This window comes from Syngnathoides biaculeatus, chromosome 3, assembly GCF_019802595.1.
Source record: "Syngnathoides biaculeatus isolate LvHL_M chromosome 3, ASM1980259v1, whole genome shotgun sequence".
Classification (NCBI taxonomy): Eukaryota; Metazoa; Chordata; class Actinopteri; order Syngnathiformes; family Syngnathidae; genus Syngnathoides; species Syngnathoides biaculeatus.
In genome coordinates this window covers 21,336,086-21,360,108 of record NC_084642.1, presented here as the reverse complement: position 1 = coordinate 21,360,108, position 24,023 = coordinate 21,336,086, and the positions used below count along the sequence as shown (strand labels likewise).

The following is a 24,023-nucleotide window of genomic DNA, read 5'->3' as shown; positions in this document are numbered from 1 at the left end:
GTAATGAAAATTACAATCCGTGGTTTCTGTCTCTCTTTGTACTCGAGTGTGCAACACAGTTCACATTTCCTAAAATGTAAATAAATGTTAAAGCATTGTTTATAGTTAAATAATAAAGTACTAGATTTCAGTTTATGCAAGCAGTCAAATGAAGACGTTTATAATGGCAGTGTCGTCACGGCAACACACCTTTTCCTGTTCAGGGCGAAGAGCGCGCCAACCAGGAAGCAGATGATCATGATGATAAAGATGGGCGCAAATACGATGGCATAAAGGAAATTTTCATACCCTGTTGGGTCAAGAGTTGTTAGTATTGCAGCCAATAACACATGGTATTGATTATAAAGCGTGTTTACACGTTTGTCTTACGTTCAGCCACATATAGATCTATGGGTCGTGTCCAGGATCCATTCCCTGCCAGTGACGTTGCTCTGACCCTCACTGAGTAGTTGCCCGGACTCAAGTTGGACAAACGGACACCGCGCTGTGTTCGATACATCTGACCTGACACACACTCATGCTTTTCAGTCTTACAGAAACACACACGCACACACGCGCACACACACACACACAAAGTTAAAAACACATGCATAGGTGCCCACGTTTCGGTACATGGAAAAATAAATGCAGACATTTTTCCAAGATTGAACACAATCTGTTCGGAGAGTACAAAATATTTTGCCCCATTGGAAATACAGCAAAGTGAACAAAGGCTGCTTTTATTTACTTAAAATTTCATTTGGAGATGACTGAGAGCAGAACAAGGAAAGACAGGGTAGGCGCAAGTTATTTATTTCTTGGCAACGCCATGCAGAGACTAATTTTTATCATAAAAAAAGACTAAGGGCCGCTGCAGCAAAGTGGCATATACAGTGATATAATATTTTGTCATACCTCTGCACCAAGTTTGAACTTCATCTCGTACATGAGGATGAGGCCGTTGGGGTGAGTCGGCTCAGGCCAGTGCAGGAACACAGAGTCTTCGTGGCCCTCCCATGTCACCGGAGCAGGAATATCATCTGCCTTTTCTGGAAGGGAGGTGAATGAACCCTTATGACCATGCCAAATTTATCAGGTTAGACCAGGATTGGAAAAGCATGGCCCAAAGGCCCTGGCCCGATCTGTTTTTTTTTTTTTTTTTTTTTTTGCTTTTAATCATGTAAAGCACATTAAGTTACCTCGTGTATGAAATGCGCTACACAAATACATTTGCTTTGCTTCTATGAATAATATGATCTCTGTGTTTGCTTTAAAAAAAAAAAAAATAAATATGGCACTTGAACTGCGTAAGTTTGGCCTAGGTTAAAGAAATGTCTAATTGTGTTCGACTAACCTGCTGGTTTGGTTCTGGAGAAGACAAACTCAGCGGCACTGCAGCGCTGCACCTGCCGATTGCAGGCATGTACATCGATGCGGTACACGGTGAACGGCTGCAAACCGTAGATCTGCAGCTCACGTTCACTAACTGCCTGCTCCATGAATTCGAACTCGCGCTCTGCCAGCTCGAGGTCAACACTGCTGCTGTTGACAGAAGCTTGCAGGGGAGGGGTGGTGCTGGTGTTAGAGGGAGTCTGGTGCTGGCGTCGCGAGTAGGTGGCATTGGCAATGGCAAATAGATCGCGACGTCGACGATCTGGTGGCCTGGAAAAGAGACATTAAAAAAAAAAAAAAAGATTTAGCCTTTGTAGCCATTTTCAGTTAGCCACGTAAAATACCGGTGGTCCACCAGCAAGATGATTCCCTAGTAACAAGGACGAATTATATAGTCAGAGGGAGTCTCGCAGTCACTTCATGTCGCTGTGTTTTGTTCGGTGTCAACATAATATTCACTTACCAAAATTTGATACACGAGAGATAAAATATTTCTATATGAATCTCTATCTGTAAGATAACCTTAAATATACACAAAATAAGTATTTAAACACCCTGCTACATTGGAAGTTCTCCCACTTAGAAATCATGGAGGCGTCTGAAATTTGCATCGTAGGAGAATAGCTACTGTGAGAGAAAATCTAAATAGAAAAATCCAGAAATCACAATGTATGATTTTTTTTAACGATTTATTTGTGTGATACAGCTCCAAATAAGTATTTGAACACCTGAGAAAACCAAAGTTACTATTTGGTACAGTAGCCTTTGTTTGCAATTACAGAGGTCAAACATTTCCTGTAGTTGTTCACCAGGTTTGTACACACTGCAGGAGGGATTTTGGCCCACTCCTCCACATTGATTCTTCTCAATATCAGAAAGGTTTCTGGGCTGTCGCTGAGAAACATGGAGTTTCAGCTCCCTCCAAAGATTTTCTATTGGGTTTAGGTCTGGAGACCGGCTGGGCCACGCCAGACTTTTCACGGAGCCACTCCTTGGTTTTCCTGGCTGTGTGCTTCGGGTCATTGTCATGTTGAAAGTCCCAGCACGACCCATCTTCAATGCTCTGACTGAGGGAAAGAGGTTGTTTCCAAAAATCTCACAATACATGGCCACAGGCATCCTCTCCTTAATACTGTGCAGTCATCCTGTAACATATGCAGAAAAACAGCCCCAAAGCATGATGCTACCACCTCCATGCTTCACAGTCGGGATGGAACTCATCATTCGTCTTCCTCCAAAACACGGTTAGTGGAATTATGACCAAAAAGTTCCATTTTGGTCTCATCTGACCAGAAAACCCTCTCCCGTGACTCCTCTGTATCGTCCAAATGGTCATTGGCAAACTTAAGACGGCCTTGACATGTGCTGGTTTAAGCAGGGGAACCTTACATCCCATGCATGATTTTCATTGACCAAGTCCTGTCGTGTAGTCCTGGGCTGATTCCTCACCTTTCTAAGAATCATTGAGACCCAACGTGGTGATATCTAGCATGGGGCTCCACTCCAACTGAGAGTGACAGTCATGTTTAGCTTCTTCCATTTTCTAATGATTGCTCCAACAGTGGACCTTTTTTTCACCAAGCTGCTTGGCAATTTCTCCATAGCCCTTTCTAGCCGTGAGGAGTTATACAATTTTGTCTCTGGTGTCTTTGGACAACTTTTTGGTGTTGGCCATGTTACAAGTTTGAGTCTTAATGATTGTATGGGGTGGACAGGTGTCTTTTTGGAGCTAACGACCTCACACAGGTGCATCTGATTCAGGATAATACATGGAGTAGAGATGGAATTTTAAAGGCAGACTGACAGGTCTTTGATGGTCAGAATTGATAGACAGCTGTATCATACAAATAGTTAAGAAAAAAATAAAATCATACATTGTGATTTCTGGATTTTTCGTTTTAGATAATCTCTCTTACAGTGGACATGCACCGATGAAAATTTCAGAACCCTCCATGATTTCTAAGTGGGAGAACTTGCAATATAGCAAGGTGTTCAAATACTTATTTTCTTCACTGTGGCTATTACCTCAATAAATAAGAATATCGAGTCACGTGTAGGTGTTTTTGTGAGTGTGAGCAGAAAGGTGAGGATAAGCAGAGAGGTTTGTATGTGACCCCATGCCATTTTCAGGATACCTTCATAGATCAACTTGCCCTACAGATTTTGTCTAAAGGCTACAAAATGTTAACCATGTATAGTAACATATGGGCGAAGTAGAGCTGTAATAGCTCAGTTGCTGATTCACATGAATTCCAATTTATTTACATAAGGGGAACCATTCAAATTTCTCAACGCGGTGCCAAGTAATCCCTGCTCCCAGTTCAGTTTTTTCTTAATTTTGATAACGATTCATTTTTTAATTTTTGGGATGTTTGGTTGTAGTGTGGCACAGCTGTAGAGGGTTGGCCTCACAGTTCTGAGGACCAGGGTTCTAATCCCAGTCCCGACTGTGAGGAGTTTGCATATTCTCCCTGTGCCTGCGTGAGTTTTGTTCAGGCACTCTCGTTTCCTCCCAAATCCCAAAAACATGCATTAATTGGAGACTCTAAATTGCCCTTAGGTGTGATTTTGATTGTGATTGTTGTTCGTCTTCATGTGGCCTGCGACTGGCTGGCAACCAATTCACGCTGTGCCCCGACTTATGCCCGAATGACTGCTGGGATAGGCTCCAGCACTCCGCATCCTCATGAGGATGAGCAGCTAAGAAAATGAATGAATGGATGCTTGTAGTGTGCATATGATTGTGAGAGGATGCACCATTTTTATTGGTATGTTGAAGGGGGTGAGTAGGTTAAAATGTTTTGGAAAGGTTGAGGTAGATGGGAATAGGGAAGTTGGTTGTTTTTCAGATGCATCGTGGTTTAGCTTAGCAGATCTCACAACTCCATGTTTGTGAGTCAAAGCCACTCGACGGCCCATACTGGACTCCAAATGAATGAAAACGTCCCCTCAAAATTTTTGGTTTATGGTCCTTTTTTTCATTTCTGTGTTTTGTACGTTTGAACTGACACAGGCAGGTGAGGGCTGAGTGTAGGGCAATAGAGAAACCATCATCAGTCGAGCGGTTAGACTGGGCAATAGTCATTGTAGCAGGAGGGAGATGACTTATTTTGGACTGGAATGATGGTGGTAGCTTTGAGGCAGCTCAGGACTGCGGCTTGGCTCAGTGAGGTGTTGAAAATGTCTGTAAGAACATCTGTGAGCTCATCTCCACAGTCCTTCAGGACATGGCTCGGAATGTAATCCGGTCCAGAGGCTTTCTTTGTCTTGCGTTGGTCCTTCGGAGTGATTTACGCATGCTGTCCAGAAACAGCAGCAGAACCTGGTCACTGGGAGGTGGAGGGATCTTTTGTGCTAAAGTGCTATTGTCTGCCTCAAAGCAAGCAAAGAGCTCATTGAGCTTTTCCAGAAGAGAAGAGGAGTTGTCACAGGTCAGTGGGGGTGTGGAGGATTGTAGTCAGTCTAGATACCATGCCACAGGCTCCTGGTGTCTCTGAATCAGTTGGCAATCCTTTTAGAGTACTGTCACGTGCCAGGTTTGCCCGAGCTGTCCTGAGGCAGCATTCAGGGCCTTTAGGAGCCTGTGGATTTACCCTGTCAGCCATGGCTTCTGATTGGCTGTACTATGGTTAATTTGTGCATCTGTGACTACCCATCTGAACTCCCTTATCAAAAAGTTAATTTTGTCTCATCTGTCCTGTTATTCCGCCAAATGCTTTGTGACTTGTCAACACACAGTTTAGAAAATTCAAGTCTGGCTTTTTAATGATTTCATTTCAAAACTGGTGTCCTCCTTGGTCGTCTCCCTTTAAGTTGTTCAAACAACATTGGCTGGTATAATCTAACACCTTAACATTCGAGTTCACCTTAAATTTCTTTGTAGATTTTAGATAGATTGATTGTAGACAGTTATTTTGTTACGATTTGAGTTTTCTGACTCTTGAATCTAAATTTTCTGATCCTTTGAGCGTCTTTCACTGTTTTCATGCAGGTGGCTACTTGACAATGGCATTTGCGCACCAATGCAGTGTGTTGCCTGGTTGGCATGAAACACCCCCTAAAACATTTCTCTCTTCATTCAGAATTCTATATCATTGTGTTCATTAAAATGTAGTATAATAATAGTATTGGTAATCTGTATCGTTACGTACTCAAACATGAGTACTTGTTCTATTATCGGTCTGAAAAATGTGGCAAAAATGGGTTTCAACAACATCGCTGAGCTGTCAGATGACATATCCAATAAGAGAAGGGTTGGTGTAATGGTTTCAGAGTGCAAACAGCAATACATAGACAGGAATAGAGAATGGCGAGATATGCTAGCGCACTGCAACAGCCCTGCTAAATGATCTGCCTAAGTAGCAGCCACAATCAATGGGAGCGACATTCCCATCAAAGGCAATGCATGTATAGTAAAACTAAATCATAACTTAATTTGTTAACCGTTTTTCATTAGATTTAATTTTCCTGTCAATGTCAAATCATTTGCTATAAATGCACAAAATCAGAAAAAAGGAGATGATGAAAATTGCTCACACTGATAAACCCTTTCTAAGGAAGAACAAACAATCAACACACAACAAAAGAACAGACTCTTGTGAAAAGTGTCACTTGCTAGGGGGAAAGGCATTAGCAAAATTCACAATGTACAATAATTGGTCATTGTATTATTTTTTTCAGTGAAATACATGTTTTGTTGGTTTTGCGTGGTTTAGCTGTCGCAAATAAACAAACGAGAACAGTTGAATTGCCTTTTTTTGTTGAACAAAAAAGAAAATAAAACATAATTATTTGAGTTTGATAGGAATAATTGTTCTAATTTTAAAAAGTGCAGCGAATCCGTGTTTGTAACTTGCAGGGTTCAGTACCTCCAACAAGGTTAAGAGTCACTGCTTTATTATAGCTGTTACAGTATGTTATACCCCACGTATGTTCGATTATTGTTCGACATATGCATGAAATCTTAATTTATTTGTTTAACTAAGGCATTTCAATGACAAAAAAAAAACTTACCTGGGTGTAAAGATGGAGTTGTGGAGAAAGTTCTCAAACACTTTCCGGTAGGAGGCGTCTGCGGCCTCAGCTTCCAGGTCCTCCACCGATTTAGGACACGGGCAGCAGGGGCCTTTGTCGGGGCCATCGGGGTCTGACTTTGTGGGCTTGGTATCGTCCTCCTGGTCTCCTACCCCGATCGCTGCCATCCTTACAGGGATCTTCAACTCTGTAAATGAGGGTTGTTGCCAGTACATAAGTATCAAAAAGTTCTTCCATCCAGCCTTTTTTCAGTGTTCTAAGTAAAAAGTAAGTTTCTTTCGGCTTGTCCCGTCAAAAGATGAAAAATAAATGACAAAAAAGTCATGGTGGTGTGGTGGGGCAGTATGAAAAGTGTGGATGAAAAAAAAAAAAAAGTGGGAATTGTGACACACATGGGTGTGTGATGCATCTGACAATTACGACTACTACCACTAATACTGATAATTGGTTACAAAAACAAGTACTGCTTCTAGAGGTTTGAGTTTGGTGATTAATCCATTGTAAATAGTCTGATGAAAACCAAGTTGTTCAAAATCAAAACTTCCCCCAAGCACCCAAGCGGAAGAGTAAGATGGGAAATAAGAGGATTGTTCGAAATGGGAGCTGCGTTTGCTTTGAGGAAAGCGGATTGCGGAAAAACAGCCTGATGATGAGGAAGAGGAAGATAATGACCGATGAAAAATTAAAACTTTTGGATATGATCAAAAATGGCCGAAGTTTTGTCTTCGTGCCACCATTATGGTGTGACTAAATCAGCGGTGCGCTACATAAAGAAGGATGTGCTAAACATCCGTAAAACCGCTTTGATAACTTTTAATAAGGAAGCGAAATGTGTGATGCAAGCAATGGTTGGTTTGAAAATTTTCAAAAATGTTACACCCTCAAGCGTGCGACAATATGGCACAGGACAGCAACAACACAGCTCCTCCAGCAGAAATCTCCGAGTGATGAATGGTAACTATACAGTAATATAATAGTGTTTTATAATTGCATTTTATATTATAAATATATAATACTGTATATATTATATTTATAAGGTTTTATAATTAAAAGATTTAACTAAATGCCTCTTTTTGTCTCAAATATGCAAAGTACAAATACAGGGAGTTCTCGGGTTAAGACTTTCTCGACCTAAAACGTTTCGACTTAACGACGCCTGAGTCTTGTCCGCCATTATGCCCCTAGCACCATACTGTTTCTGCTTAGGTCATGCATATTGCACATTACACATTATGGCCCAAAAGAAGAAAGCATTTTTTTTTAGCAATTTAATTTAATTTTAATTTAAAAAAATGGGTGAAAGGATCACCAACAGAACACCAACGGACATGACGGACATAAAGACTTGGGCTTCAGTTGGACGAGTGTGGCAATTATTATTAAGGACAAAGCCCGTATTTTAGCGCACGTGAAGGATTTTGCCCCTATGAGGGATACAGTGGTCACGAAGCAATTTTTTTTGTGAAGGATAAAAAAAAATGAAGCAACTTTCTTTGATCGTTGCCGATATGGAAAGATCATGTTATGGATCAAGGACCAGAATCTACATAGGCTTAATATCAGCCTGATGTTCATTAAAGGAAAAGGCACGGCGTATTTTCCTAACTTTGAAAGAGCATAAAGGCAAGGCCGCTGATGAGGAATTTACCGCTAGCAACAGCTACCTCCACTTGCTTCCTTAGCAATTGCTGAGCGCCTTCATTCTTCGACATCCCAGCCTGCCTTCCCAAATGGGAAGTGAAGCATCTTATATTTTTTATTTTAATGTATTTTAGTTTTTTTTTAATATGAAGTACCAACACCCGTCCATCTTCTGAGCCGCTTATCCTCAAGAAGGTCACGGAAATGCTGAAGCCAATCCCAGCGGTCATTGTAAATTTTGACTTTAATGGTGAAATCCAACTTAAAGAGGAAATCTTGAAAAAATTTGCATTAACAATGTTTGCAATAGGTCATGTAATATGTACCCAATTTTGACAATGTGATGTTAAGTCCAGTTCTCAACCCTGTCGCCGCATACATTTATAAAATGTTTAAAGTTTTTTTTACATTTGCTCCTATACCTATGTATAATGGCTCAGAAAACTTTTGACCTGACCATTTTCTAGGGGGGAATGCACATTCTACACTAGAAATTACAGTAATTATTGTAAAACAACATTAAAATTGACAATTTAGTTTAAGAAATCTGTTTTTCTAAGAAAATGGTGAAAATCCCATCATACAAAAATTAGGGCATATGAAAATTGTGGTTCCACTGAAAAATTACTTGAGGGACTAGGGCTAAGCATGTTAAATAAATTCAAGTTAAAAAGTTCAAGCATGTGTGTATACCTTTTGAGCAGTAGTTGTGCTGGTACAGTTCTCGGTCTTCAGCCTGCTGCTGCCAGCGCACCAGGTAGTAAGTTTGATTGCCGTTTGGGGACACTGGGGGTAGCCAGCGCACCACCAGTTGGGTGGAGGAGTTGGAGTATGCACGCACATCCTGTGGCATGGATGGTGCTGCAGAAAACAAATAAGTAATGTTGGTTCTTTCAGCTACTCAAATAAATATACACAGCCATTTTATACTGATTTTCATCTCAGAATTTCAGTCCCCTATAAAATTCTTGGAATGGCAAATTATTCCTTCGTTTTTGTTGCAAACAAAATATTTGGGTTTCAGATCAAAAGATCAATTTTAGACAAACTTTCTGAACCAACCTTTTGATTGAGCAAAATTACCGGAACAGACTATTAAATTAACTTAAAGTGAAGAACAATTAATATTTGTTGGAATTACCCTCATTTGCAAAAACTACATCATGCCTGCAACCCAATTAATTTAGTCAATTGCATTTTTTTATTTTAAATGCTTTTCCAGGCCTTTACCATAGCCTCTTTCAGTTTGTTTCTGGGGATTTCTTCCTTCGTTTTCCTCTTCAGAAGGAGAAATGCATGCTCTAATTGTAAAAGTGATTGACTAAGATTTTGTCAAACTACTTTTGTTTTTATTTACACTTTAGACAACTGCGTGTCTGTGTGCGTGTGTGTGTGTGGGCAGGGGGTCTAAACTCCTAAATCCAAAGATTGCCTGCTTAATGTCTCTTTTTTTCCATTCATTATAATAAAAACAGTCATGTGCAAATGTTTTAATAACTTTACGAAGGTAGTAAAGCCAAGACAGCTTATTGTTGCTCTCTATCCAAATCTTGTTTTTAACATATGTAGTGGACATGCTCCCTGTAACATGAGGTGTCACAGGGACTCCCCCACAGGTTGATGCATCCTTCCCAGCGGCCCTGCTGTTTGAGACAGCCACTAGACGGCCCATAATGAACTCCAAATTAATGTAAATGTTCCCTCAAAATTTTGGTTTATAGTCCTTTTCTTCATTTCTGTGTTTCGTATGTTTGAACTGACAGCAGTGAAAACGTCACCCACTGGTTTTTGAGAGTACTGCAAGCCGTAAACTTCTATTCAGTTGCTTGTTAACCAAGGATAAATGTCTGTTTTGATATTTCACATACTTGGTAGAAATATTCCAAATGTATGCCTTGTCTGTGTCAGTGTGTCAACTTTACTGGTGCAGCTGTGAGATTTTGAGAACTGTTTGTCTTGAGGTGACTCCAAGCAGCATGAAATGTGATTCAAACCACAAGCAGTTGGTGTGCCAAGATTAAAGTATAAGAAGTCGCTCTATATGTTGGACCTGCGGGTAGAGGGTACAAAGTAAGGAATATTTTAGATTACTATGATTTTAAACCCATTTTATGGGTCAAAATTGTAGACTCGATTCAAGATGATGGAGATGGTCTTGTCTGGTCCTCTGTCCTCTTTGAACACGCTCTGTTGGTATTTTACCCCAAATTCCTGAGTCAACTTCCTCTTAATTCTTTGCACTTGTCTCACATACTTGCTATCAGCTCCCCAGCTACGGGCAGTCTTTGATTCTCCCCCTGTCTTTGTTAGCACACATATTTCCGTAACCGCGGGCCTTAGGGATGGAAATTTGGCTCCCTAGGCACTGTGGATCCAGTACAGTTGCTGCTGAGCTACCAGATATGCTGCTAGAAGAATGTCAGTACTCTGAACTTGGTTGTGGATCTTAGAACCAGACAGGGACAAGATGATCATATTCTACCAATGAGCGGCGACAAACACGTTTTTTTTCTGCTTCCACCTCGATTGGTTTTGGTTCATTTTTCTGCTTCCTTTTCTTCATTCAACCAGACCTGTTTCCGTGCTTCCTGACATGACAAAGAGTCAATCCTGACTACCAGCTGATCTATGTTTGTGAGCAGACAATGCAATTGTCGCCAGGAGGGACAAGATTAGTGCGCTATTTTGGGGAAAAATTAGGGGACAATTAGCAGTTACGCACAAAATCTCAACTTCACTCTCTCTTGCCCTTGCTCATAGCATTCAAGACAATTTTTTTTAGCCGAGCAACGCACGCTCTCTTTCCCTTTTCAGACGCACATTTTCTCTTTTTTATCATTATTCATGTTTTCTTGTTGTAGTCAGGCCCCACTTTGTGTTTGCCTATAAATTCCTCAGAATTACATTATATTCTATAAATTTTCACCCTTGGTCGTTCACTCTGTATTTTTCTGAGTTTAAGTAAGCCTCTGTCATGTAAAACTCGCGCTCCATAAAACGTAGCAACATTCAGACATTGAAATTAATAAAAGGATTGTTGTCGCTTTCTCCTCAATATTTTACACATAAAAAGTTAAGTGGTGCCCATTTATGAAACAAAATCAGTTTGATTTGAAGGTTAAAGTGTAAATTGGACTGACCTGAAAGTAAAAGGATGCGTTTAACTCCGTATCTTTTTCCAAATTACATTTGTATTTCAATCACTAGACGCCAAACGTACAAATACGAACATATGCACAAAGTTGAAAAGTACAGATAAGGAATTTGTACTTTTAAGGAGGATTTGTTTCGGAGAATAATCTACCATTAAAATAAAAGGCAATAATAGCAGTAGCAATGAATAATCCATGTTCTGTTTTGGACTATTAATATAAATAGATAAATTGGTTTGTTTTGCTAATTATTTGCAAAATACTGTGAATTAAACAGCTTTAAAAATCATATGGTGGTGGTAATGCAAAAAATGAAAGGTTTTTTTTTCCCCCCAGGAGAAGAGGGTTACAAGACTTCACTATAAGAACTCCCCCTCTGAGTCAAACAAATAAATGCAAAAGCTTTGTTTTAATTTAATAGACCTGTTTTGCCTGCCAGTGATTGTTGCGAACAAACTTCTTCACAGTAAAATGTTTCAAAATCATATATTGAGTCACTGTCAATCTTTACTTTATATGGAACTATTATTGTATGTACCTCGTCAAAATAGGGTGCGACAAAATCATGTCCAGTGCTACTTTTTCAAAAGTTAATGTAGAGCTCTGTTGAACTAAGGGGAAATGCTTTATTTGAAGTCACCGAGTGATCAAAGAACAAAACAGCACTTTGCCGACATCTTGTGGCATTAAAATGCAGTTAAGACATTTGGGGGCAGTTGTCTATCACTCACGGATTTTGGTGGGGAGTTATTAATAAATTTTCAAGGGCTCAAAAGTAGTCGGATAGTCGTTGTATGCTGGGTATGCCCATCAGGTTAATTTAAAATATTAGTGAATGAGGCCCAACATCTGAATTTTCAGGGCCTCAAAATATTGATCTATGCATTAATTGCATCAATTTTCCGTGCAGAAAATTATGTAAAGAGAAATGTTTTCTGGATCCCTCCATTTTTAGAGGTTATAACTATATGAATAACATTTATATGGCAGTTGCTCAAAAGCAGTGATTTCCAACCTTTATGGAGTGAAGGCACATATTTTCCATCTATTATCTTAACTGCTTATCCTAGCTAGGGTCGCGGGAGTGCTGGCGCCTATGCCAGCTATCAATGGGTAGGAGGCAGGATACATCCTGAACTGGTTGCCAGCTCATCCCAGGGCACACAGAAACATACAAAAATTGGCACTCGCAATCACACCAAAGGGCGATTTAGACTCTCCAATTAATGCATGTTTTCAAGATGTTGGAGGAAACTGGAATGCCTGCAGAAAATCCACACAGGCATGGGAAGAACATGGAAACTCCACACAGACAAGGTCGGGATTTGAACCCTGGTCCTGAGAACTGTGAGGCAGATACTCTCACCAGCTGACCACCATGCCTCGCAGGCACATATTTTACATGTGGAAAATCTCACGGTATACTAAAAAGCAAAAATGTCACAAAAGTAGATATTAATTGCTGTATGTACTTCCTGCCATCTAATAGAAGAGCAAATATTTATCTATCACAATGCCTCATTGGCATAAATAGAGGAACTAAAATAAATTATTCCTTGTAAATGACTAATTTTTGGGAGCAATTATGTAAAATTTGATCATTTCTGACAGCACACCTGAAGATTACTCATGGAACACTAATCTGTTACTACACACCGGTTGGGAATCACTGCTCCAAAGTACTTTCGCAGCCATTTTATAAAGTTACAATTTTTGGGTGCTCAAAAGTATTTAGTCCAGGCATTCAATTCCAGGTACCTCCATTTTCTGATGCAAAGTACCAATACAATATTTTCAGAGTAAATTATGTTTGCCATTACTGTTTTGAGGGCGTTTACCTGAGGGGCTAGTGCGGATGTACACAACCTTGCTTTTAGCGCTGGGAACCTGCTTGTCATCTACCATGAGCGTGATGGCCTTCACAAAGACAGCGTACTGAGTCCATGGTTTCAGGCCTGACAGCAGAACGCCAGGATCTGTGTCCTTGTCCTGGTGCAGCTCCACGTCCACCATGTTCCAGCTGTTGGAGCCACAACCATCCTGGCCCTCGAACTCGGTGATGTTTTGGTATGGCCTACAGTAAGGTAAATAAATTCTTCAATAATGTGTGCACTGCGCGTATTGATATGCATGAAGAATGGCTGAGATCAGAAGGGAGGAGATGACAAATAGAAAAACATACGCCTCTTTGTAGTAGACAATAAAGCTGATGAGGTCTCTGTAGTCTCGGGGACGGAAGCGCTGCCAAGTCAGCTTGATCCTGGTGCTGCTGGTGGTGTTGGACTTGAATTGCAGGATGGTGCTTTCACCTGCGGGGGTAAAGGATGGTTCCTGCCTCAAAATGGGTTCTTGTTTTTACCTTAAAGGTTATGACGTTCTCAAGGGTTCTTGATGGGGGTTTTGCACCATGTTTCATTGCATTGTAACATACAGTTTAAGCCAAAAGTATACATACACTGTGCAAAAATGTAGGTTTAGTTTTTTGTCTCACTGTCTGAAGTCAAATAAGAATATACCTCTCCTGTTTCAGGTCAGTCAGGATGACCAAAATTATTTAACTTTGTTAAATGCCATAATAATGAGAGAGAACATCTTAGAGAATTTCGTATTTTCTTTTAGATCAAAAGTCTACATATATTTTTTTGTGTCAATTACCATTTCCTTTAAACAGCATGACGGGTCAAATGTTTTCGGTAACCTTCAACAACCTTCTGACAGTTCTCTGCTGGAATCCTGGCCAATTCCTCCAGAAAATATTGGTGGAACTGAGTCAAGCTTGCAGGTTGCTTTGCTGTACACACCTTTTCAGATCTGCGCACCAAATTTGATGGGTTCAGATCTGGGCTTTGTGATGGCCACTCCAAGACATTGACTTTTTTATCCTCAAGCGACTTTTTAACCATTTTGGCAGTATGCTTGGGGTCATTGTCCATCTGGAAGACCCATTTACACCCATGTTTTACCTTTGTGCCTTATGTCTTGAAATGATGCCTTAATATCTCCATGTAATGTTCTTTCTTCATGATGCCATCTATTTTATGAAGACCTCGAGCTCTTGCTGCACTTAAAAAAAAAAAAAACAACATGCTGCTGTCACCTCAATGCTTCACAGTTGGTATGGTGTTCTCTCAGGTCAACAAGCTTCCGCCTTTTTCCTTCAGATCTAATGCAGGTCATTATGGCCAAACGGCTCCACACAAGTTTCATTAGAGTAGAGAACATGTCTACAGAAGTTAACATCTTTGTCTTGATGTCCTTTTACAAATTGTAATCTGTCTTTTTTTTTTTTTTAATCTTTCTTTAGGGGTAATGCTTACTTCTCGGTGAGTGGCCTTTCGGCCCATGTCAGCACAGGACTCGTTTCAGTGTGGATAATGGCACTTTCTCATCAGCTTCATCTAGCATCTTCACAAGGTCTTTAGCTTTTGTTCTGGGGTTGATTCACACATTTTGGACAATCTCGGGAACACAGAGCCCCTCTCCTTCCTGAGCTGTGTAATTGCTGGATATTCCCATGTTTATACTTGCGTATAATTGTTTCAACAGATGAACGTGGCACCTTTAAACATCTGGAAATTGCACCCAAGGAGGAGCCATACTTGTGAAGCTCCACAATTCTTTCTCTGACTTCTTAGTTGATTTCTTTTGATTTTCCCATGATTTCAAACAAGGAACCAGAGTTTTTGAGGTGTGGCCTTAAATACTGTACATGCCCAGGTGTGCCGTCAATTAACTCACGTTGTCAGTTAACCTATCAGCAGCTATCGAACCCATGACCTCAATGAAAATCTAAAAGTCTTAAAAAATATATTTTATTATTGTGGTATTTTAACAGAATTAAATGATTTTGGTGATCCTGACTGACCTGAAACAGAAGTTTAGTCTGATTTGAGTTCAGACAGTGAGAAAAAAAATGAATAGTGTAAGTAAACTTCTTTTTTCAACTGTATCTGTTTTCTGCCACAAATTTTCGCAAATACTAAAGAAGGAAGGATACCTAAAATTTGAAATGGTAAAACTATCAGAATTCTAATCGTTGGTTATTACTAACTGTGCAAGGACTATAAATTGTGGTACAAACAGTTTGTGACAGTGCGAAAAAAATGAAAACTGACTTAGTGTGACATCCTAAGCTCCAAGAAACCTAATAAAGGGAGAAAATTTTACAAACGCTTTGGACCGTACAGCTGGCTCGGTCGCCGTTGTTGCGAAAGTCACTTTCATCAAAGATCTCTGGAATTCCTGTCTGCTCCCACATCTTCTTGATCTCCGACAAGCAGAGCTTGGGGTTAGCCCGAAAGGAAAGCTTTCCGCTCTTGATGGTAAGGTTGTGTTGCTTCCAGTCCCAGAGGTACTGCAGCTGCTGGTTGTCAAACGCCGAGAAGGCGTACATGCTAGAGGGGGAAACGAGGAAGGAGTCATCATCATTCAAATGCATTTTATCTCCATTTTCAAGTATTTAGGGAAGTCATTTATGCTGGGTATGTCCATTTCAAAATTAATTAGACAACCATTTCATGCTGGGTAGCTAAATTTTCAGGTGCTCAACAGTATTTGGGTAGTCATTTCAGTACGACTTTCACAATTTCTTGTGTATAATACCCATTCTAAAAAAAATTGTCACGAGGCATTAATTCGATATGATCGATGTGGGGGGGGATAAAAAAAATTATAAATGCATGCTGCCGCCTAGAGGTTATGAAAAAGGTGTAAACTTTCACTTGTATGCCACTGCCATCTAGAAGTTATGAAACAGGTGTCGCATCGGCTTTCCTTCAAATTCCACTTGTGCTCGTAAATTTACATACCCATGAAGAATTGTTTTCTTTAATACAACGAATGGCTGAACAACAGCCATCACTAATTTATTTTTGATTATGTTTTGTTGAATGATTATGCTTTTCTGAGATGCATGTTTTATTTGAAACCCATTGAAATAAAGTTACATGTTTTGCCTGGTCCATGTTTTCTTTAAAGAATTTCACCCATTTTAAAATTCTGCCTGGGTAATCAACTGTGTGTTTTCTAATTTACCAAATAAAAATATGGCTGTGAAATTCAAAATAAGAGCACGTAAATTCAAAAACAGCATTATGTGTTCAAATAAAGTGGTTAACATCAGAAAAACTCTAAGGAAAAAAAAAAAAGATATTTCATGTTTTGATCATATGGGTTCCAGCAAAATCGTACGTTAGAAAAATGCATTATACATTGGTAGGATTTTCCAGATATTTGACATAAACTCTGGCGCTGCATATAATCCATGGGTGCGCATTATACTCAATTAATTACGGAGCACCATGTTAAGGGGTGAAATAGTATTTAGACAGCTGTTTATGCAGGGTATCCCAATTTTTAGGAGGTCAAAAGTATTTGTGAAGCCATTTTATGCCGCCATTTTTCATGTGCTTCAAAAATATGTATGTAAATTAAATTTAAAATAAACATAAAAATTAGGGCTGCAACAATGAATTGATAAAATTGATAATTATTGTAAAAGTGTTGGCAAATAATTTGATGATTGATCCGTTCTATTATGTCAGTCACCCACTGCATCACCCACATACAATGTCAGTCACTCATTCCATTAGTTAATTGCACACAGCAGTCAGCCCAGAGATTGCCCTCATAAGCGTGACCACTGTATATGCATCTCGAAACAAATAAAGGTGCTGAATTTGGATGAAGTCAACAATGCTGGTTAATGACTGGATCCTGACTAAACAATCACAATCAAGTCCTAATGCTTTCAATGCGCTGCTGAGCCGCCGAGATACTGGAAACAACATGGCTGCATGAAAGTAAGTTTTCTTTCGGCTTGGTACACAATTTCAATCAAAAATACATTTTGTGCTCATGCTAGCCAAATGACCTAGCTCTCAGGTTAATTAAATTGTTACAAGGTTAAATATTAGTGATTATTTTATACCAATTAATGTGTTATTTTGAAACTATAAAGTATAACTTTATATATTTATTTTTTTAATACAGTGAAGTTGTTTGTCAGTATACAAATAAAATGTGTACATTTTGGGTATAATCAAATTATGATGCCACTGTTTATTTCTTCAAGATAACTTTGATCTTGTAGTATATAAATATGGAAGTTATGTAAATGGAGTTAGAGGAAGTTTGAATGGAAGTTTTTTTTTTCTTCTTTGCAAGTAATTTTCATCAATTTAATGTCTGATATGTAAGAACTAAATGGAATGCATTAGAGGGTTTTGGTGTGTCAGGTGAGATTGAGAAGGGAGAGCGTAGTTATAGAGGATGACAAAAACAGATAATGTGCAGCATATTTGTGTCTGTTGATCCATGGCCGAATTGAAAACTATTTAACAACATTTTGCCCCCCCGCCAAAAATCATAATTTATTACCTTAAGAATCCTGGAATGCTCATGAAGAGACCTTGTACACTTTTGACATTGACAATTCAAAATAATGCCCATTATTTAAATAAAGGGATGGGATTTTTTTTTTTTTTTAAATCAGATTCATTGATTGATAAAAAAAAAAGACTGACGAATTAATTGATTATTAAAATCATGGTGAGTTGCAGTCCCGAGATCTAATCAAATGAGAAATAAATGATTTACAGTGCTGTGAAAAAGTATTGACCACAATTTTTTTTAATTCAAACCTGATTACCACAATACATGTTAAATCAAGAAATCTCATACAGATTTCATGAAGTAGGCTACAAGATCTCAAAACCAATGCATCATCCCACGAGCCAAAGAAATTCAAGAAGAAATAAGTAATAAATAATTGAAATCCATCACTCTGGGTAAGGTTATAAAGCCATTTCCAAAGGTTTGGGGTTCCATCGAACCACTGTCAGAGCCATTATCCACAAATAGAGAAAACTGGGAACAGTGGCAAAGCTTGCCAGGAGGGGACGAAAAACTAAAATTATTCCAAGAGTGCGATGGGGGCTCACCCAGGAGGTTACAAAAGAACCTGGAACAACATCTAAAGAAATGGAGGTCTTTCTGGAATCAGTTAAGGTCAGTGTGCATCACAGTAACATAAAAAAGACACAGGCCAAAAATGGCATCCATGGGACAATACCCAGGTGACAACCCTTGCTGTCAGCAAAGAATGCAAATGTTCGTGTCACGTTTGCTGAAAAACATATCGATGATGCTCAAGACTTTTGGAGAAACATTGTGTGGACTGAGAGCCGGACTGAGAGTGTACAGCCGTTACTTATGCCGTAAACTGTCACAGCATTTGATAAAAAATGGTTGTGTGGCAGTGCTATGGTCTGGGGCTGCTATCCTACCTCAGGACCAGGACAACTTGCTGTGATTGATGGAACAATGAATTCTGCTGTGCTTAGGTTCAGAGGGCAATTATTTTTTTTCCCCACAGAATTTCTAAAAGGCTTGGATTTTTTGTTGTCTTAATAATGTAATTTGAAAATTGCATTTTGTGTATCTTTGGGTTGTCTCTGAGTGACATTAAAATTGGTTTGAGAATTTGAAACCTTGGTGTATGATAGATAAGCACAACAAACAACAACAAAAAAAAGAAATCAAGAAGGGGGCGAATACTTTTTCACAGTATTGTGGAAGTGAATGCACGTATAGAGCTCGTACACATGATGTCACCATTTTCACGGTGCCATATTGCCGATCAAACACAGCTGCTCGACATTGTGGGAGACATTGAACCGGAGGAGGAGTTTAAGTGTGGCCGAACGCTTCTGCGTTCACGAGCCGTCAATCTGTCTTCCTTTTTTCAATCATAGTTAAAGAATGCAAGTTTGTGTAAAACCAGGGGTCATTTATTTAAATATTGGTATTTCCATTGAATACTAGCTGAAAATATCGATGGATTCCGACAAAGATTAATATGTGGCTGAACACGCTACCGCATTTACGAGCAGTCAACCCGTCACTTTGTGGGATTTATTCCTAATGAGAACATATCCAGCAACGAAATATTAGTATGCGTCCAGACTTTTATACGCTTTATAACTTTTCCATGTAAATCTTGACGACTTTCTCACCAGATACATGTGGCGATTCAGTTGTCCAAGACAAGCGGAAGCGAATTAACAGCCCAATTTCTTATCGGTGAAAACATCAAATTTGGCATTAAATTCGGGTCATTTATGCCGAGTTTATCTAATTTTTTCAAGTATCTTCGTTTATTTTCACCTTCTAAATGTCTAACAGTATCAGACAAGACTCTGGGCGTCGTGCTTTAACACATTTTCGTGTCGTTTCCAACCGACTTGCTACACCGACAATATGGCGACGTACACAAAAGTCACGTGATTTTATGACGTTGGCGCATGTTGAATCTGAACAAGTTCAATGAACAAAAGTTCATGAATTAGTTCTTATTCTGGGAAAACGTAAGATGACCTAGTTCATTTCTGCCTGATGAATATTAGTGTTTGCATCTTTGAACAGTTTTAGAGCAAAAGTTTATTTTCACTCAAGAGTTCCGGGTTTTGTTTACGGGCTTTCGGGACAAAATTGATTTGACCAGACTATACATGAGCCTTCATACAGAGGTAAAGGCCATATTTGGAAACCAATGCAGTGCAGCTCCATTCATATTTACGTGCATAAAGTAGCACTAGGGATACTCCGTAAATGGGAGAGAATATGCTGTTTGTTAAAAAATACATTATTTGTAGAATTCACAATTCTGTAGGTAAAACACTTTACTATCACACTGTCAAAATATGGAATTCACTTTGTTTTGTAGTATAAGAATAGATGAGATTAAATAATTTTTTAATACAGTCAGCTGGAGCTACTAGGAATGTAGTTAGTGTCCTTCACCATCGTTCCTGTCATACTATATTGCATGCTTGTGTTTGCATGATAAAGACAAAAGTCTTTTTTTTGTACTAATTCCTCATTTTAACATGACCATTCAAGCAGAGAAAGCAGTAGCTGGCTACTAGCTATAATGGACTCATTGATTGGCAACAATATTTGACAACATACCAGTATAGAAAAATTAAAGAACTTTGAACTAGTTGATTTTTGCAACAGTGAACTGAACTTTGAACTCGTTTTCATAGAAAATGAACTTTCCCATCACTGTTGGTATTTGGTCGGTCCTGGTCAGTAATATAGTCTAATTATGCTCGAGTAATATTTGTAGAATTCGTGCAAAGTGGGAAGTATAATTTTATTGACATTGATATAATATCCATCCATTCACTTTCTGTACTGCTTATGCTCACTAGAGAGTTGCAGGTATGCTTGGAGCCAATCTCACCAAAATGTGGGCATTGATAGAATAAAACATGAGCAATTGTATCAAACTCAATTTTTAGTGTATGACACATGCAATATTTCAATTTAACATTTAAACTTTTCTGAGTATGTTTCTTTTTAAAGGCCTAAAAAGGATTTCCAAAGCAACCAAGCGGGGTATCTCACTTTTCAGATCCACAAAAGTATTTGGACCACACAAATAAATAAATAAGTAAATAAATAAATAAATATCGCCAGGATTGTGTTAATGAGCATATGTAATGAGCATCACATGATAGATCAGTTCCTTCAAATCTGTCTCTTTATTAGTATACAACTAAATGCACATGGACATAATATGGATTTTCGCACATGTCCAAGGGAAGAAAGTGTTGTGGTGTTTCTACAAAGACGCCTTCCACACTTTGCCTGCAGCAACACCTTCTGAGACTGTGTTTTTGCTGCGAAGTCATGTGGCAGCTTTATAGCATTCTTGTTCATTACCAGACACATTCCAATCTTTTTTGTCACTATTAATCATGGGAAGCCAAAGGGAAAATAAGATCTGGAGAGAAGGGCAGGGGGGTGGAGCTATGTGGCTTTTTATGATACAGTGGGTATCACTCAGACATACAGGAATGACTGCAATGTGGAGCCATGGGACAACAAGATTCTTGTGAATTCAAGGAGAAACAAGAGAAGGGGTCTAGGAGGATGTTTTTCTGGACCGTTATCGATTAAATTTCACCACTATGGTTATTTCATTGCAGCCAACCTGTTTGAAACTAAAAGCTACTTCTTTGGCACTGATTAATGCGAAGGGCTACCAGCTAGATACACACACCAGAAAAAATATTTGCGCAAATTATTAGAGTAAATCATCTCCCAATCATCGTTTTCTCTGCTAATCTTTCTCCATAATTGTTATCGTTTGTTCATCTACTGAAATACTGTCCTTTGAACCATGGAAGTTTTTTTTAAAAAATAGCAACAACAACAAGGCGGCTCGGTGCCCCAGGTGTAGAGCGTTGGCCTCACAGATCTGAGTACCGGGAATCAAAACCCGGCACCACTTGTATGGAATTTGCATGTTCTCCCCGTGCCTGCTTGGGTTTTCTCCGGGCACTCCGATTACCTCCCACATCCCCAAAACCTGTGTTAATTGGAGACTCTTAATTGCCACTAAGTGTGACTCTGAATGCAACGGTTGTCTGTCTCTATGTGACCTGTGATTGGCTGGCAACAAGTTCAAGGTTTACCCTGCCTTCTGCTGAAAGATTGGCTCCAGCACTCCCGCGACCCTCATGAGGATAAGCGACTCAGAAAATAGATGGCTGGAACAACAACAATAAAACACACCACCATGGTGAGCTATGAAATCAGGCTTGTGGCTAAACGTAGTCCATGAGCACCGTGTTGGTAGCACTTACTTGATGGACAAAATCTTCAACTGTTTGGGTCTAATTAAGGATAGAAATCCAGCATAAAACACAGTGAAATTATTTGTTCTAAGCATTCCCTTCCCATACGAAAATGGAAATAATGTGTTAGTTCATCACGCCTACAGTAAGAATTGTAAGAGTAACATTTCCAACAAGTTATTGACGTGTAACACTATTAACTGAAAATAAAAAATAAAAATGCTGAACATTCTTTAAATTTTTCATTTTTTTTTTAACATTCAAAACTGTCTTACAAGTTTAAGTACCGGCAATATAATTTTAAAATTTTTGTCTTACAAGTGTAATATTTTAACATTCTTAACTGTCATACAAGCATACACATATGATCTAATGAGAATAGAAACATAACTTTTGGTGTTATCTTACTTGTACATATTAAAATATGTACGTTTATATATGTATCAATATATTTGTGTGTTCTTACTCCTCCTCGAGTTCCTCGCCATCGATGTATCGCAGGCTACGCAGGAAGGCTAGCGAGCTGAGTGTGTGAGAGTGTCGTATGCGCACGTAGCCAGTCACCCTCTGGATCAAACCCGTGAAGCTCTCCAGCTCAGCCACCATGTTGTCTGTTGAGACACAATATGCCCCCCACCCAAAAAAGTCACTGTTAATTGTTTATCACTGGACTTTCTTCTTCTCTGCATTTTTGGTTTAGGTCCAGGAAATGACAAGGTCCTCAGAGATTCTGAGGTAATTTTCTAGACTCCATGTGACATCACTGTGTATTGTAAAAAGTGTTTTGCTCTCACTTGTTGAGACTACCCCAGAAACACCAGCCTGGAACTCAGCTCCCCTCCAAAAGTATAGTAACGATGAGGCCAGTATACTTTTAATGCATTACATTGATGCAGCGGTTGGCAAAGCGGTCTCAAAGTTCAGACAAAGGTTTGAATTTCAGTTCAGGCCTCCCTGTACTCGTCTGGGTATACACCGGCTTCCTAGTTCTTTCATCCTCAAAGGTTTCATACAGAAAAACTAATATTTTTATTGAAGCAACTGAATCAGTTTATGAATTATTCTTTTAGCTTGGTCGCTCCAATGAGGCAAGTGAGTTTGCTGAGAGTGGAAACGGAACAGCGAAAGCATTCAGTCACTCTCATCTGAAACTTCAGTAAAATGACCATAGAGGAACCAGGGTCTTGCAGCGCCTTGCAGGTGAGGGAGGGACTCCATTGAACGGAGTGATTCGTTCAGCGAAATCGTGTACTGAGGAACTGAAGAGTGATTCATTCATCGAACTTATTGTTCATGATCCGTTAGACATGAGCGATTGGTTTGTAGAAGAACAAGCACATATTTTAAAAATAAATGTACCGTATTTTCCGCACTATAAGGCGCACCTAAAAGCCTTTAATTTTCTCAAAAGCCGACGGTGCTCCTTATATATGGATCAATATTGAGCCTTTAGTGCGGCTCCATCTAATGGATGCATAAAGTAATCACAGCCTCTACTGTAGCGTCCATTCTATGCACCTTAGAATGTGATGCTCCTTATATATGAAAAAAAAATGTTTAAAAATAGGCCATTCATTGAAGGTGCGCCTGACAATGCAGTGCACCTTATAGTGCGGGAAATACGGTAAATTAAGTCATGTTCTTATGTACACACATTCCCTCAGAGCTCAAAGCTTTTCATTTAATAACAAAAATAACCATGTAGTGCTTCAACACTTTTCAATAATTATATGACTGAAAAGGAAGCCCAGCTGGCGGGGGCTGGTGTCAGCGATGTCCAACGCGGTGTAAGTCTTTAAACTTAAAAAAAATAAAAATAAAAAAAATAAAAAAATCTGTCAATTCTAATTTACAACACATGACAACAACAGTGCATAGTCCTTCGGTGAATCTGTTGCGGGAATATGAACCTTAAGGATGGATCATTGAATGAAGGCGGATTTTCTGAAAAACGGAACGAGTCTGTGAATAAAGCTTTTTAATTAAGTGATTCTAATGATTCAGTATACTCAAAAGAACTGACAATCTCTGACCATCACTACTTTCTTGCACGTTGCACAAAACATGCATGTAAAGGGTAAATAAAAACTCCAAATTCTCCATAGGCGTAAATATGTGTGTCAATATGTACCCTGCGACTCATGGGTGACCAACCCAGGGTGTACTCCAACTCTTGCCT

General features: G+C 39.2%; 1 protein-coding gene across 3 annotated transcripts in view; it reads right to left on the bottom strand.

Moving 5' to 3' along the window:
* Window positions 1-24,023, bottom strand: part of igf1rb (insulin-like growth factor 1b receptor) — a 91,964-nt gene that overhangs the window by 9,936 nt on the left and 58,005 nt on the right. For all 3 annotated transcript variants that reach the window (XM_061814775.1, XM_061814776.1, XM_061814777.1), the window contains 10 exons: window positions 22,311-22,455; window positions 15,384-15,592; window positions 13,381-13,507; window positions 13,037-13,272; window positions 8,740-8,907; window positions 6,385-6,592; window positions 1,334-1,641; window positions 895-1,028; window positions 370-529; window positions 190-289 (listed from right to left, as the gene is read on the bottom strand). In XM_061814775.1, coding sequence (XP_061670759.1) covers window positions 190-289; window positions 370-529; window positions 895-1,028; window positions 1,334-1,641; window positions 6,385-6,592; window positions 8,740-8,907; window positions 13,037-13,272; window positions 13,381-13,507; window positions 15,384-15,592; window positions 22,311-22,455 — 1,795 coding nt within the window. The remainder of the gene's footprint in view (window positions 1-189; window positions 290-369; window positions 530-894; window positions 1,029-1,333; window positions 1,642-6,384; window positions 6,593-8,739; window positions 8,908-13,036; window positions 13,273-13,380; window positions 13,508-15,383; window positions 15,593-22,310; window positions 22,456-24,023) is intronic.